Source organism: Lissotriton helveticus, chromosome 4_1 (genome assembly GCF_964261635.1).
Source record: "Lissotriton helveticus chromosome 4_1, aLisHel1.1, whole genome shotgun sequence".
NCBI classification, from domain to species: Eukaryota; Metazoa; Chordata; class Amphibia; order Caudata; family Salamandridae; genus Lissotriton; species Lissotriton helveticus.
Window position 1 is genome coordinate 2066534209 of NC_136063.1, and position 17486 is coordinate 2066551694.

A 17486-nucleotide genomic window follows, 5' to 3' on the forward strand; every position below is an offset into this window, starting at 1 on the left:
CCCCAACTCGTGCAGGAGGTCTGCCGTCATCTGAAGGTGGTGGACGACTGTCTGGGGCGAGCCCGCCTTCAACAGCCAGTCGTCGAGGTAGGGGAAGACTGAAACCCCTAACCGGCGCAGATGAGCTGCGACCACCGCCATCACTTTCGTGAACACCCGTGGGGCGCTGGTAAGGCCGAAAGGGAGCACGATAAACTGAAAATGCTCGTGGCCTACCGTGAACCGCAGGTAACGCCGGTGGGCCGGCAGGACGGGGATGTGAAAGTACGCATCCTGCAAGTCCAACGCTACCATCCAGTCTTGTGGGTCTAGAGCAGCCAAGACCTGAGCCAAAGTCAACATCTTGAACTTCTCCTTCCGGAGGAAGCCGTTGACGTTCCGTAGATCCAAGATAGGACGCAGGCCTCCCTTGTCCTTCTTGGGTACCAGAAAGTAGTGGGAGTAGCAACCACACCCTACTTCTGGCCCAGGAACGCGCTCGATGGCCCCCTTGGCCAAGAGGGCCGTAACTTCCTCCTGCAGAAGTGTCAAGTGGTCCCCCGACACACGGTGGTTCTGCGGTGGCATGGCTGGAGGAGTGGACTCGAAGGGGAGGGCATAGCCCCTTCGGACAAGCTGCAGCACCCACCTGTCCGATGTTATCGCGCGCCAGCGGGAGTGGTGATGGCGAACCCTGCCACCCACTGGCGTCACGTGAGCCCGAAAGCTCGGACTAGGAAGGCTTGGATGCCGCAGCGGAGGGAGGCGTGGACTGACCACGACGCTGGCCTCTACCGCCACCACGGCGGAAACCACGGGCGCCACCGCGCTGGGGAGCGCTCTGCGCCGCGTGGCTGGCAGCACGTGTGGGACCTCCTCTCCCTTGGCCACGAAAGGGCCGAAACGAACCCGTCTGCTGGCGCTGGGTCTGGGTCGAGAGACCCAAGGACTTGGCCGTGACCCTGGAGTCCTTGAAGCGCTCCAGCGCGTGGTCCGCTTTGTCACCAAATAGGCGACTGCCATCAAATGGCATGTCCATAAGCGTATTTTGGACGTCTGGTGAGAAGTTGGCAGATCTCAGCCAGGCATGGCGACGAATCGCCACCGTAGTGGACATGGCCCGTCCCAGGGAGTCCGTGGTGTCCAGACCACAACGGATCGAGTACCGCGCCGCATCCCGGCCTTCAACAAAGGCCCGGGTGAGCTTGTCCCGCACTTCCTGGGGGCATTGCGGCAAACACTCCTCGACCGTATCCCACAGGGAGTGGGTGTAGCGGCCCAAGAGGCACGCGGTGTTACAAGACCGCAGTCCAGCACTCAAAGAGGAAAACACTTTCTTTCCGAATTGGTCGTACCTCTTTGATTCCCGGTCGGGCGGAGCCGACGGAAATGCGGACTGCGAAGTGGAGGCCTGGATCACCAGACTCTCCGGGGAGGGATGGGTGGACAGGAAGGCAGGGTCGTCCGCGCAGGGACGGTGACGCCTGGCAACGTTCCGGTCAACCGGCGCACCAGAGGCGGGCCTGGACCAGGTGCCCAGAAGGACATCCGTCAGGGCCTCATTAAACGGCAGCAGAGGCTCCTGGGGGCATGACTGCGGTTTAAAAACTTCCGTCAGGATATTCGGTTTGACCTTCGCGACGGGGAGCTCAAGGTGTAAGGCCTTGGCAGCCCTCATCAGGACCACCGAATAGGCAGCACCCGCCTCGGACGCCACAGGGGACGGAGAGACAAACCCAGGGTTGGGCGACTCGTCCAGGCCACTGGCATCACCCAGATCACCTACCCAGTCCACATCGTACTGGCAGGCACGGGATAGAGGGTCCTCAGACCCCTCCCAACCCTCACCATACTCCTCCTCGTCATACCCATATTCTGGGTCGACGATATAGACATCGGGGTCAACAGGCCCCATCGGCGTCGGGTCCGGCGTCGGCCGACGCCGGTCCGGCTCCGAGTCCGGAGTCGGGGAGGAAAGGGGGGTGGCGCCGCGCGGCGTCGGTGCCGGGGACCCGACGCCGGCCGGAGCCGACGGCGGAGTCGCTGCACCACGCGGGGGCGGTACCCTGGGCTGGCCCACAGGAACCGACGCCGGAGAGGCCGGGAGACCAGCCGGCGACGAACCAGAGGGAACCAGCGGCGCCGGGGCCGGAGCCACCGGCGGCGCCGGGGCAGGAGCACCCGAACCGCTCGGGCCCCCAGACGGGACCGACGGGCCCGCAGGCGCCGAAGGCCCCGCCGGAGAAGACCTCGCCCTCATAGCAATGAGGAAGGCCTCGATCTCCTCACGCGACGCGCCTTCCCCAGGGACCGACAGGTGTGGGGCAGACGGCGTCGGCGACCCATGCGGGACCGCGGGGGTGGGGTCACCCGAGCCCCCGGCCGCAGCACGCGGGCGTCGGGGGGAGTCGGGGGTGCGATGGCGACGCCCCGACTTCTTGTGCTTACCTGACGAGCCGGAGGAATGGTGGCGACTCCCGGAGCGCCCATGGCGGCTCCGCGACCGCTCCCTCGACCGCTCCCTCGACCTCCGACCGGACCGGGACCGCTCTCGACGCGGGGCCGACAACCGGAGTTCGAGAAGCTTGCGGGACCGCTCCCGCCTAGCTTTTCCAGTCAAGGCCCGACAGTCGACGCAGGACTCCACGTCGTGGTCCGCGCCCAGACACCGGAGGCAGAGTCGATGGTGGTCGGTGACCGACATCATGCGGTCGCACTCGTCACAACTCTTGAAACCGGGCATCCTACCGGCACCGTAAAGATCAATCAAAAAACTTGGTCAAAAGACCGGAGTACTGCTCTTCGGATCTGCGCTAACTGGCGCGGAAAAAAGAAGAACTGACGTCAGCGCGCGGAGGCGGCGTCTATATACTCCAGCGACGTCATCACGGCGCACGACGCCGACGACGCGGAGCCGCAGGGGACGCCTGCAGACGACGCCTACCGACGCGCAGGGGTACTGCTACGCAAAAGTTTCCGGATCCAGACTGACGCCTGGGGATATTCTAAGGTAAGGAATCTAATACTAACCTGTTTCTTTCAGATAGGAGGCCCACGGAACGCGTGTGCAGAGTGTGAACTCACACGCGAGATGCGTAACAACGTCTATGGACAGTACAGTTCAAGTAAAAGGTAGGTACGGACAATCCTGACTAGGTAGGACAACAACGACTGTGGAATTGGACACTAGGACAGTTAGACTACCCTTGAGCACCGAAATGCTCTCGTTACCTCACCCACGGGCTGCGGGTGCATAGGTGCCAAAGTGTGTCGGGTTCTCGCGTTGAAGTCAATGGAGCCTGAAAGAAAAGATGCTACAGGCGACCAGGAGGAAGATGTCCGGTGCGATCCAAGGGTGGATCGGTGAAGAAGAGGAACTGAAAGCAGAGGGGACAGTGTTCAAAGTCACTAGCCAGTGACCGGTGTGGAACCAGGAAGGAACCAGGTGCTGTTGTCGCGATCAGGTGAAGAGTGGACGCTTGACTCTGCAGCCACATGGACCAGGAGGTGTCTTCGACGACCAGGATGGAGGCACGAGCTGTCCCACGCAGGTTCTCGCTGTCGGCGGTGTCGGATCCGGGATTGGAGTCAACAGGCCTTGGCAAAGGCAACCCACACGGTGAAGGGAAAAGACGTCTGGTGCGGACTAGGAGAGTCCGGGGTGCCCCTCTTTTGGAAGGGAGCAAGGGCCAGTCTGGAGCAACCAGACCAGCAGCAAAGATTCAAAGGTTCGTCGTCTAGGAGGCCACTAGCCAGCCGGCAAGTGACCAGACAACGCGTCGAGCAGCAAACAAGCAGAAGGGCCCCACGCAGATCTCGTGGATGCTGGAGGGCTGATCTTCGGTGCAGGGGCTGCTCGGGGCTGGGGCTTCTCAATCCCCAAAGCACTTGGTCGAGTTTACCTCGGGAGTCGTGCTGGAAGCGTAGTGCAGGTTCGTTCAAGATGGCCGGTCCCACGTGTCTTGTCGCACCCACGGGTCTCAGCTTTGCTGCAGATGTGAGTTGAGGTCGGAGAGGTCTGGGAATCCGGGTCTCGTCGGGCTCTGAAGTCTGGATCCTCGAGGGAAGACGACAAAGTGAAGCCGCTGGACGCTTGATGGTGCCTGCAGTTGCAGGGTGGACACTCCTTGCCCACAAGGGAGATTCTTCAGTCTTCTGTGGAGCAGAACGTCGAAGGCCAGAGTTTCTTCTTGTTGAATAGTTCAGGATAATCTAATTTGGAATGGGACCAGCTCCTACCTTTAGTCTCCTAAAGGGGGCTGCACTGCTGACTAGGTCCCTCCCCTGGGTGGGACCAGGAAGGGGGGTGGTTACACCCCCTATCCTTTGTCCGGTTTCCCGCCAGAGCTGGGGCAGGGATGCCCCAGCAACTGGTTTGAACCGGTGTATGCACAGGGCACCTTGTGTGCCCCAGGCATGTCTCATTCCTTTCAGGCCTATCCTCCCCAATACACAAAATCCTGTCTGGGGTGGTGCTAGCACCTCCCAAGGCAGGAAACCCTTTGTCCAAGCCATCCTCGCTGGAAGGACTCCCAGCAGCAGGAGGTCAGACTTGTGTCTGTGGTGGCAGCATCCATTTTGCGATGCTGAGGCTCGAGTTAACTTTAACCGGGGTTCACAGTTACATACATGTCGTGTCCCTCTAAAAGGGTGGAATGCTACCCCCGTCACCAGAATTGACGAGGGGGTAGTATTCCAAATCGTATGACACGTTTTGATAATGTTATACCAGAGTTAGCATTTAACCGCGAGGTTGATAATGCACTTAAGAGTATATGGTATAGCGTTATCATGGAACAGCTATTAGGACTTGGTTCCGCAAGCTGCAAACGGGCTCAGCTCATGCCAGAGCACCATCTCACATAATTCCAAGCACTCTGCCTTCAGGATTGATAAGGCCTTCCATAGGAGTGACTGATAGGAATATATGTGTCCATTTTAGGGTTAGATATAGGTATACTATATCTACAGCAAAGGGTGTTTACACCACCTTGCCCCAGCTGTCATGCAGCCAGTTGTGTCAGATTTAGATGGCCAGCCAGGGGTGGCATAATACATGCTTCAGCCCCTGGTAGGCCCTGGGTACACCTATGCCCTGAGTACAGGGACTGATAAGGTGGCCCAGTACCAATTGGTAAATGCACCTAAAGTACATGCTTGTGAATTTAGAGAGAGAACAGCTAGGCTGTGGGTCTGATTAGCAGGCCCACAGCCAGGGAAAGTCGTAAACCAGTGAAGCAAAAAGCAAAAATCTGGGGGACCATAGGATTGCAGACCCCACTCTCCTACACCATGTCGACTCTGCTTTGTTCTGCACCAAGACACTCAGCCTGCAAAAGCAGTGTGTGGGTGTCAGGGTACAGGGCCCCTAAGGGTGGCACAGTAAGTGCTGCTGCTCTTAGGGGTCTTCTTTGGTCACAATGCTCTGCGTACCTGGGGTACCATTTACCAGGGGCTGACATGTGGCCAGAGATGCCAATTGGGTTTAGGTTTCCATGCAGTTTTAGGGAACACCGGCCTTTGGCACCTGATTGGCAGGAGCCCAGGGCACACTCAGTCAAAGCACATCAGCAATTCAGCAAAAAGTGGGGGCAACCACGCAGAAAAAGGGCACTTTTTCAACCCCAACTTCTCCTGTTATGAGGGAGCAGGGCCCCTTCCTGTCCTCACATACCTTTTGGCGGGAGGACAGGTGAGAAAACGTAGAAAGAATAGGCAGTGTGCCTCCGTCTGCTAACTCCACCGCTTAGGTGCTGGAGACAAGGTGAAGTACACTTTTCAGTGTGCACCATCTTGAATATAATAGGACTTTTCCAATCAGTGCAAGGTCTATGCCCTCCTGCCCCTCAACAGGAGGTAAGCATAATACAGGGTGTAGTCATCTCACGATAGGGGCGCATCGGCCACTACCTTCTAATGCCCCTAAAGCACAAGTTACTTACCTTCGGTAACAATATATCTGTAAGAAACAGTAGTTAGTATTAGATTCCTTACCTTAGAATATCCCCAGGCGTCAAGACTGGATCCGGAAAATTTTGCGTAGCAGTACCCCTGTCCGTCGTCGGCGCCGGGATGACATCGTCGGAGTACTTAGATGCCGCCCTCGCGCGCTGACGTCAGTTCTTATACACAGCTTTTCCGTACCAGAAAACGCAGAGCCATGATAAAAACCAACACTGGTGCCATAAAACCAGGGCCCTGAAAGAGGATGACCTTAACCCTAGATATCGGTTCACTGAACGGGGAGGATGGGTGGGGCGGTAAGGAATCTAATACTAACTACTGTTTCTTACAGATATATCGTTATCGAAGGTAAGTAACTTGTGCATCTGAAAGAAACAGGTTAGTATTAGATTCCTTACCTTAGAATAGATACCCCAGCAATACCAACCCCGGTGGTGGGTCTGCGAACCAATGATCACACCAGAAATTCCTGGAGAACGGAAAGGCCGAAAAAGCCATCTCTCCGGACTTGGCTGTCCAGGCATTAGTGTCCTGCGAACGTGTGCAGCAAGGCCCACGTAGCTGCCTGACAGATGTCCTGCAAGGGGACTCCACGACCCAGGACATGAGGCTCCTTCGTCGCCAAAGAGTAGCAAATCTTGATGCACAAGACGACCCACCGAGAGATGGTTCGTTTGTGCACCGCCCGACCCTTTTTAGCGCCCACGTAACCAACAAAGAGTTGGTCATCCACCCAGAACTGGCGTGTGCGATCCAGATAGTAAGAGAGCGCACGTTTTGGGTCGAGACGGTGGAGCCTCTCTTCCTTCTTCGAGGGATGCGGAGGCGGAAAGAAGGGGGGCAAGGTGATGGACTGCCCGATGTGGAAGGCTGTGACTACCGTGGGCAGTAAAGAGGGTCTCGTCCGCAACACAACTTTGTTCGGATGGACAGAAAGGAAAGGCGGTTTAAAAGAAAGGGCCTGGAGCTCACTCACTCTCCTGGCAGAGGTGATGGCAACCAGGAATGCAGTCTTAAGGGTAAGAAGACGAAGAGGACAGTTATGAAGTGACTCGAAGGGAGCGCACATCAGATAAGTCACGACAAGATTTAAGTCCCATTGAGGCATTATGAAAGGCAAGGGAGGAAACTTGTGTGTAATGCCTTTGAGAAAGCGGTAAACAACTAGGGACTTAAAAAGAGAAGGCTGACCTGGGAGCCGCAGGGAGGCGGAGATGGCAGAAAGATAACCTTTGACAGTGCCCAACGCAGAGCCCTACTGGGCCAAAGAGAGAAGGAACAGAAGAACTTTAGAAAGAGAGCCAGAAAGGGGATCCACAACCTTCACTGTGCACCATGCCATAAATCTGTTCCACCAGCAGGCATACACCGTCTTGGTGGAAGGACGCCTGCCAGCCAGAATGACGTCACAGACTTCGGAAGGAAGTTCAAAAGGTGTCAACTGCCGCCGCTCAATCTCCACGCATGGAGGTGGAGACTGGAAAGGTTCGGGTGGAGGACCTGCTGCTGCGACAGAAGATCCTCTCGAAGAGGCAGACGGATCGGGGTATCGACGCACATACTGAGTAGCTGGGGATACCATACTCTTCGAGCCCAGTCCGGAGCCACAAGAATGACGTGGGCCCGGTTGCGCCTGATCTTCTTCAGCACTCTGAGCAGAAGTGGTTTAGGTAGAAAGGCGTTCAAAAGACTGCAGCTCCACTCGCGACGAAAAGCGTCTCCGAGCGAGTGCCGCCTTGGAAATTCCACGCGCAGAACTGATGACATTGCGTGTTCTCTTCGGTAACAAATAGATTTAACCAAGGCTCTCCCTACTGCTTAAAGAGACCTTGCGCCACGTCAGAGTTCAGACGCCATTCATGATCCATCATGCACCGGCGGCTGAGTTTGTCCGCCCTGGCGTTCAGAGAACCTGCCAGGTGTTGAACCACCAAGGTAATGCCTTGACGTTCCAGCTATGTCCAGAGGCAGAGAGTCTCCTGATATAGGGTCCACGACCCCACCCCGCCCTGTTTGTTGCAGTACCACATGGTGGTGTTGTCCGTAAACACCTGCACTACACTCCCCCGAACAGAGGGAAGGAATGCCTTTAGTGCAAGTTCGATCACAAGAAGCCCCTGAAGGTTGATGTGGAGCCGGGCCTCCGCCGGAGACCAGAGGCCTCTGATCTCCGCCTCTTCCAAGTGGCCTCCCCATCCCAGGAGGGACGCATCCGTCACCACTGTGGGCTCCGATTGGGGGAGGGAGAGGGATCTGCCACTGACCCATGTGCGATTCGTGAGCCACCACTGCAACTGTTTTGCAGCGCCCTCCGAGATCTGGACGTGATCTGACAGGTTGCCCTGATGGTGTGCCCACTGGAACTTCAGGGCCCACTGCAGAGCCCGCATATGCCATCTGGCGTGTGTCACCTGCACGATGCAGGATGCCATCAGGCCCACAAGCCAGAAGGTCATCCTGACGGAAACCCGGGATAGAGGCTGAAGTAGAGGAATCATAGCCTGAATATCCTGGACATGCTGTTCGGGAGAATAAACCCGAAAGAGTGTCGAAGCAAGAACCGCTCCGATTAGGGAAGCGTCTGAGAGGGACTCAGCTGTGACTTTGGCACGTTGATGAAGAACCCCAGCAAATGCAGGTCGGCCGTAGTCTGGAGGTGGGTGACAACCGCCTGGGGCGAGCCCGCCTTCAACAGCCAGTCGTCAAGGTAGGGGAAGACTGACACCCCTAACCTGCGCAGATGAGCTGCTACCACTGCCATCACTTTCGTAAACACCCGAGCACGGCAAACTGAAAATGCTCGTGGTAGCACCGGTGGGCCGGCAGGACGGGAATATGGAAATAAGCGTCCTGCAAGTCCAGCGCCACCATCCAGTCTCCAGGGTCCAGGGCAGTCAGGACCCGAGCCAGAGTCAGCATCTTGAACCTCCCCTTCCGGAGGAAGTGATTGACGTCCCAGAGGTCCAAGATGGGGTGCAAGTCCCCCTTTTCCTTCTTGGGGACCAAAAAGTAGTGGGAATAACAACCACTCCCTACTTCCTGACCGGGAACGCGCACAATGGCCCCCTTGGCCAGGAGGCCCGTGAATTCCTGACGGAGAAGAGCCAAATGATCCCTTGACATGCTGTGGTTCTGAGGTGGCATGGCTGGAGGGGAGGACAGAAAGGGGAGCAAGTAACCGTGGCGGATTTTCTGCAGCACCCATTTGTCCGATGTAATCTCATGCCAGTGGTGGAGGTGGTGGCGAACCCTGCCACCCACCGGCGTGGGGTGCTTCCTGAAGCTCGGATTAGGAAGGCTTAGAGGCGGCAGCAGCGGGGGTGGATGTGGACTGACCCGCCCGCTGGGTCTACACCTCGTGGCGCCGAGGCCGGAGCCAGTGGTGCAGGATCCTGTAGCGCCGGAGCCGGTGGCAGAGCCGCCAGGCCAGCAGGATCTGGACACGGGACCGCGGGGACGGAAGGTCTGCCGGCGGGAGCCAGGGGCCTGTAAAGGTAGACCAAGGCAGCAAGAAACTCTTGCACCTGTTAGGGAGTCGTCGACGGATCCGGGTATAGCAGGTAGGCGCGGGATTTCCTGGCTCCAAAGGAACCGCAGGGGCGGAGCCCCTGTCCCCCTCGTCCGCCTCCGGGGAGATATGGGGGGACGTCGGAGAACAAGCGCGCTTCTTCGACGACTTCTTATGGCATTGCTTACCGGAATCTGAAGGTGAAGACTTGGAGCGCGAGGACCGACGACTCCGGTCCTGTGAGCGGTCCCGGGAACAGCAAATAGACGTGGAGCGGCGGTATGAGGAATGCCCGACTTCCAGCAACTTCCGGCGCCGCTCCTGCAGGACCTTCGGGCCATGGCTCGACGGTCTCGGGAGTCATGGTCGGTCTCTAGGCAGTAGAGGCACACGCCGTGTGGGGCCGCCACCGACATGCTACGGTGACACAACCCACAAGACTTAAAGCCGGACATTCCTACGTGCACCAGGAGACAGAAGGGGAGACAAAAGTCTCAAAAGAGTAGTCTAAAAATGACTGTGGTACGTGCTCAATCCGGCTCTGCGCTTTCGGTGCGGAAAATGAAACAACTGACGTCAGTGCGCATGTGACGCCTAAGTAGTCTCCGTGGCGTCATCTCGGCGCATACGACGCAAGCGACGGACGCTGAGCAGCACGACGCCACCTACTGACATGCAGGGGTACTGCTAAGCAAAACTTTCCGGATCCAGTCTGACGCCTGTGGATATTCTAAGGTAAGAAATCTATCACTAATGTGTCTCTTTCAGATCCCCCATTTGCCCTGAGCTTAAGTCTAGGAGCTTTGCTCCCACAACCCAGTGGTCTGCTTGTCAGCAGCCACCAACCGGAGGCCCCCTATCCCCCATTGGATAACATTGGGCCTCAGTACTCTCTACCCGGCCGCCCTTGTGCCGCTGAGGGTGCAACAAAAGTGCATCCTTGACACTGGGGTACCCCTGAGTCTAACCCCAGAATACCAACTACCACATCAAAGTACTTAACTTTGGCCCAATAATACAATAAGATGTAGAAAAGTGTGAAGGAAAGCCCATTTCACTGTGTGACCAATCTCTGCCAGAGGAACTTCCCAGGCCAATGCGGAGGTAGAAGCTTCAGGTCTGGTGGGAAGAGCACATTCATTTTGGCAGTTCCTTTTCAGCAAGGGATTAACATGTCTTAAAACAGAGGATTACCAATTGAATAAAATCCTCTTTTAGACCGCCGGGACCTTCTTGCTGCATATATACCCAATAAAGACCTGGCTGTCAGACTGGAGATTCATCCGGTGGAATTTAAAATTGACAGCCTTATGAGCAGAAAATGAGTGCAGCCTCTCCTTGGTGATGTGGGGCAGAAAGAAAAATGTGTGAAGTATAATATGCTGTCTCAAACACAATGGACTAATCACCTTGGGCAGCAAAGCCACTACAGATCTCAGATCGTCTGGGAAGACATAGGTGAAGGGTGGACAGAAGAGGTGCTTGCAGGACCCTGATTCATTGAACTCATTTAATTCTATCTGACTGCATCAATGCAGCAGTGAACTACTAAGTCACAGATAGCTGAATAACAAATGGCGATTTACGGTTCTACTGCGAGACTAGGGTTACAGAAACGTCATTCAACAGAAACATTTGCCTCATCAGATCACCCATGCACCAACAGTGCAGGAATATTTGAGTTTCAGGCTTGCGAAAAACCCAATTTCTTAAAAAAGGAGGCTATCCAAGAAAATGTAATGTATTTCTAGGGTGAAAAATGTAACAAACGAAGTGTTGACTCACAAGCATTCAATAATCAACAATACACTGCAGTACCAAAAAATACCAAGGCAACCAGAGAGAATCTATACTCACTTGCCAGAAGCCAGTTATCCTTTTCCAATTTCATTCTTTGCGAAACCCTCAATACGTGCTCATGCTGCTTTTTAAATTCTTCAAGAAGTTTATCTTGAAGAGCAGTGCAGCGCTCCTTTTCTTTTTTCTTTTTATTTGGAGGCTAAAAAATAACGAACATCATTTAATCAACAAGGACTGACAGCTACATTAATAGAAGATAGAATGTTTCGCATTATTCCAGCTACAACTGACACAAACATAGCATTATATCTACCCTTTTTCTAATGATTTTTCAAACAGCCACCCACCCAATGCTTACTTAAGCTGGATAATCTATTAAGTATTCAGGAGAAAAGAATTCCAATACTTGCATTCATTCCCATGCCAAGTCAAGCGAGCAGAACACTTGTCAGTTTAGTTATCAAGTCAGTTGGGCTTTTAACAAATTCAAACAAAACATAATGCATATCTAAATAAGTAGTGATTGAATCAAAGCCACACAAACTCTGCTTCTTTGAAAAGAATATGTAATAACCCACTTCTCCCCTTCATGTGCTGTCACATAAAACCACTTCAACAAGCATTGGCAAAGTCAATAGGTCTCACCAAAGAGATTTTAAGTGCCAGGCCCTTATTATTGTGCTCTCCCCACAACTTTTAGTTATGCTCCATAGCAAATGTGCTGCTGTACACTACAACTAAAAAACTTTGACATGGTCAATAGCTCCCTCATTGGCGAAACCTATTGCTTTGCCAATGCTTGTTCAAACCTGTAGTGCAGTGGAGACATTGGGCATTGCGTAGATGGCTGCAGAGAACTAAATTACTACATAGTATGCTTGAGTGCGGTTGGGATTCAAGACTGCCAATCACGTTATTTTGGACTGCTGCAGTAAGGCTCATATGCTATGGACGTGAGCAAATATTAATTGCTTCACTCCATATTGCACAGGCAGAAAACTCTTTTGCTTTGTCTTTACATCAGTGCAGTCGTTGTGTAATACGACCACAAGACAAAATCCACTCAAGCACGATTTAGAACGGATGAGGTTTCTCAGGAGAGGGACTTGTTTTGAGGTTAACCCCCGTGGATATGCGCTAGTGGCTTCCTACGATTGAGGAAAATGATCTAACTCAATGTATCTGGTTGAATCTAGTAATGCTGTTTGCTTACACGTGAGCAAAGGTGAACAGGTGTAGGAAAGATCCTCTTTTTAACATGGTCATCCTCACTTTTTGTCTGGTATTTGATGCAATCTTGACTGAAGTGCACTTGGTTCCTGCTAATTAGGTCCCCAGTCAGTGGCATAAAGAAACTTGAGGGGCCCCCCTGCAAATTACATGCATGGGGCCCCCACACTCTGGACCCATTCCGGAGCTCTCAGGTCAGAGACCTGCCAGGCCTGGAGCTCGGGCCACGCAGCGCCCCTCCATATCCGCCCGCACCACGGGGGGTTTGTTAAGCCACTGTGGGCAACTCATCATCAGTTTGTCTTTACTGAAATGAGGGCTTTTTATCGTTTGTTCGATAACTTTATTTCGGCCAGCAAGGACCATAAAAGTTCATTCATATATACAAAATGTAAGGCAATAAATAGAAATCTCATTTAAAAATACATTGTGTATACAGATAAAACAGATACATACAATGGTGTAGATAGTAAAAAACAAAATTAAACTACATCTCATTATCGAACTTCATGGTAGATTTAAAAAAGATACAGTTGAGCTCGTACTAGATATCTGGTACAGTAATACATTTCCTGCGTTTGAGCCACATTGCATTTAAAAAACGGGAAACCGCGAAAACTATTGGGGGATGGGTATCATATTTTAGGACCCTGAATGCATGGGCACACTGACGAAAACCTAGGTTTCTGCAAATTGTAATAAGCCAGTGCTTGCGTGGGCCCTGATACGCTGGGCAAAAGAAAAATACATGAATTTCATCCTCCAGACCAAAGCCACAGCCAGGGCACTCCTTACTCGAAGCTCTATCCCATTTACTAGTAAACACTCTCAATGGGAGAGTGCAGAGTCTGAACTGCATATACAATTTGCGTGCCACTGCGGGGAATATTAAGTCTAAGAACTCCTCCCTTTTATAATCTTCTTTAACCTGGAGGAACTCATTAGTAAGTCTACCCCCCGTGGAGTTCTCATGCAGGGAATCTAAGTTGTAGTTCTTGTAACGGCGTTTCAGATCGGTTTTGGATATCTCCGGGCAAGCAACTTCCGGAGTTTCCCAGAGACCCGTTAAGCTTAACCTACAGGTTGTTGACTTTATATGGGAAAGCCAGGTGATACTCTTGCTTCTAAGTGTGCCCCAAATTTCCAGAAATTCACTCTTATAGCAGGCGAGTTCCGGCACAGACCACAGTCTTTTCCAGTATAGTAGGGGCCGTAATGGCATAACTTCCTCAATAGGGAGCAGCCCTAAATCCATACGCAATTGTACCAGAGGAGTACTTACAGGAAGACCCAGTATATTCCTAACAAAACGCATGCTCCACCCTGGCTAGAATTTGGGGTTTGTCATGCCCCCAGAGCTCAGCCCCATATAGGGCTGCCGCTCTGGCCAGTACACTGTAGATCTGAATTACTGGGGCCGCGGTTTAAATACCGACCCTCTATGGACCAGCTGGATCCCCCCACCACCTTAGTTAGCTTGAGTGCAGCTTTGGCCAACTGGGCATCCCATTCCAGGTGTTCTCCCAAGGTAATACCAAGGTATTCAAACGTCTTCACCCTTTCCAAAGGGGTTCCGCCTAAAATCGGATTCGGTCGTGTCTGCCTCGGCGGGTTAAAGATCATGAACTTGGTTTTATCCAAGTTGATCTCCAGCCCTCTCAGTACACAGAAATCGGCAAAACCATCAAGGATGCCTTGGATGCCCGTTGATGTCTTAGACAACAGCAGAGTGTCGTCCACGAACATCAAAGCGGGCACCCTACCAGTGGCTAGTCTCGTGGCATCAATATTTCTTTTCCCAAGCAGATGGTCAATCAAGCCATTTATGTAGAGGCAGAAGAGGGTAGGAGCCAGTACACAGCCCTGGCGTACCCCTTGATTCGCCGGGAAGCGACCTGACAGATCCCCCAGTTTCCCACACCTTACCCAGGCATAAGTGTCGGTATGCAGTCTCATTGAGACATTAAGTAAATAATGTGGTAGGCCCAGATCTTCTAGTACCCTCCACAATTTACTTCTAGGTACTAGGTCGAATGCCGACCGCAGGTCAACAAAGATCATGTAGAGGCTGCCACCCTCTACAGTCACAGTTTTCCAATAAATGACCTGCAGTCTAAACAGCTGATCCACTGTTGATATGCCCTGCCTAAAACCCGCCTGGAAGGGGGATAGAATCTCATTTTCCGCGATCCAACTCTGTATTCTGCCCAGAATGATTTGTCCCATCAGTTTCTGCGTCACATCTATCAGGCTAATCGGCCTATAGTTTGATGGCTTAAGGGGGAATCCTTTCTTAAAGATGGGTACTATTTCGCCACCCCGCCAAGTATCCGGAGGCTCCATACCATTAAGTATAGAATTAAAAAGAACACCTAAGTACGGAACCCATATTTTCGGCTCAGAGCGATATAGGTCTCCCGGTATCTTATCTAGGCCAGGGGCCTTATTTGGGGCTAGCTTCAGAATCGCCTGCTTTACCTCCTTCAGTGTAATCTCCCCTGCCCCCTCCAGTCGATACTCGTGGGGGAGGCATGGGAGAGAACTCTCTGGGCGGCCATCGCCCTGGGGGGAATACAGAGCCGCAAAGTGTGCTTCCCAGGCTGAAGGGCTATATTGGGCTCGTTGGCCACAGTGCTAGCTCTGCTCCCACAACTGACAATTGTCCAGAAAGTTTTGAAATCTTTGAAATTGAGCGCAGTTCTAAGGTCTTCCCAATTTTCGGCCTCCCAGTCTTTTCTCGCCCTCTGTATGGCCTGCTTGTATATGCGCCGACAGAGCTTTATCCTGGTTTTATCATTTGACTTGACCGCAAGGAGCAAGTCTTTCTTAGTTTTCCTGCAATGTGCGTTGTACCAGGGATTACCTACGTCTAAGTTTGTCTTCGGTCTTCCTACCGGGCAAAACACATCAAAGACTCTGGATGAGCCCCAGAGGAATTTTCCGGGGCTCGTCCCCAGTCCCTGGGTTGTTATCTCTGTCCAGAACCTCACCCATATCACTCAGGCTAGGCAAAATCCTTCCGTACACCTCTGCAAGTTTATCTGGGGAATCTATTATCTTTGGCCACTTGACTCTCCGCCTATTGTTGGTTAAAAGAAGCAGGAGACCAGCAGAGTTATGATTAGGGGCTGGTTTTGGAATACCCATGCTTTCCGGTTTTAACGACATAACCAAGGGGTTGTGGTCGCTGTCTTTTCTTTCAGAAATCTTGAAGTCCAAGACCATTCTCCAAGTTCTATCTTCGACTAATATATAGTCCAAAATGGAATTACTGCCTTCTCGGTTGAATGTCATACGCCCAGTTCTATCTGATTTTGTTCTCCCATTACATGCTCTAAGGGAGGACAAGAGTATAAATGAGTTAATTTGCAATACTAGTGGGGTCCAAGCTCTAACTACCTTGATCTGTGGTTCCAGAATATGCCAGATATAGTCCTCATCCTCTATATCCCCCTGAATGGCATCTGTGAGCGGCTCAAACTGGCAGTTGAAATCACCGCCCACATTTTGAATAATGGCCGGATCAAGAGTTGGAATGAACTGCCTGAGCTGATCTATAGTGACAGACTCCCTCCCACTCAGGGTTGGTCGGGAGTATACATTTATAAGAGCGGTTTGCCTATTTCCTGGGAATGTAAGCAAGACGCACTAGACATCTAAAGACCCAGTGGGGATCTGGACAGCCTGGGCCCCCAGATGGGTGCCCACCCAAATACTTAGACCCCCAGATGGTCTCCCGATTCCCGTCTTGGTTGCCGGTATACACTGAAGGAGGAATACCCCCGCATTTGTGTATCAAGCATCGCCCAAGTTTCCTGGAAAAGGCAAACATCGCTTTCCCCCACAAATGTTCCCCATTCTGTGCATTTCAGTTTATTTTTAATTCCCGCCACATTCCATTAGAGAATTCTAATAATATCCTTTGCCTCGCCCTCACTAGTTTCAGTTACCGATGGATCTACAATAGGTCCTAAAATAGCCAGAGCATCCACACTGTTTGCATTACAGTTTTGGCTGGTCCCACCGCCCTCTGAAACAAATGCCCTTTCCATTGCCACCGGGCACACTGCGCCAGTGGCAACCGCTTGGCTGGCTAGACAGGGAATACTAGTCTCTAGACACACCCCCCGGCTACCGTTCTTCGTTCCCTTGGCGGCACTCTCTGGGTCCATCCCAGCTATCCAACCCTCGTGTGGACTAGATACTTTAATAGGCCACCTGAAAGACTCATGGTGGCTATAGTCCATACTCTGGGCAACCTCGTTCTCCTTGGTGCGCTGGGGTGGAATCTGCCGTCAATCTATCTGATCTAGGACACTGAATCTGTTACTCAGTGCAAACAGGTCCCAGCTAGGAGACTGGTTGTAATAGCCCAACCAGGGAGCCTGAGTGTCCTGGGTCTTAGCTTCATGGGTAGCGTGGCCATTCTTTAGCTGTTGCCCTCTTTCCCCAGCAGGAGTTGGATAGAAATAGGTCAGGAGTAATGTTTGGATTTGTGTGCCTGAGTGGCATAGGCCCCACCTAGTGATGTAATCCACCACCTCCTATCTCTAAAATTCACAACTACACAGTCTCCACTGATGTTTTTCACCCTCGGCCCCACCCATTCAACACGTCGGGCAAAAATAATTTCACTTGATACATGGGGAGGTAATGGCCTGTTATAGTTTAGCCAGTGCGTGCATTTGTTTTTAAGGTCCCTGTACTCCTCCCTTTTCCCCCGGTCCAAAGCTGGAACCCCCGCAAGAACTATAACATACGGGGCGGACTCAGGGGGGAGATCCAAACATTTCGACCCGGTACCAGAGGGATTCGGGCCTCCACTCCCCATATGTAGAACTTGGTGATTGGATACCCCTCCACCCCTCTAGCACAGAGACGTTCTACTCCCCCCTCAGATTATTTGTGCAGTTCTCTTTACGCTGCGTCGGCTGTCCCGATAACAGGATACCTTCTAGCGTTTGGCTATCTAAGTTATTTGCCAACAGAGCAGGGGGGTTACAGG

The 17486-nt window shown here is 52.8% G+C and overlaps 1 protein-coding gene across 2 annotated transcripts in view; it reads right to left on the reverse strand.

Moving 5' to 3' along the window:
* THOC2 (THO complex subunit 2) overlaps positions 1-17486 on the reverse strand; it is a 1495542-nt gene that overhangs the window by 618554 nt on the left and 859502 nt on the right. For both annotated transcript variants that reach the window (XM_078688746.1, XM_078688744.1), the window contains exon 24: positions 11309-11450. In XM_078688746.1, the coding sequence (XP_078544872.1) occupies positions 11309-11450 (142 nt within the window). The remainder of the gene's footprint in view (positions 1-11308; positions 11451-17486) is intronic.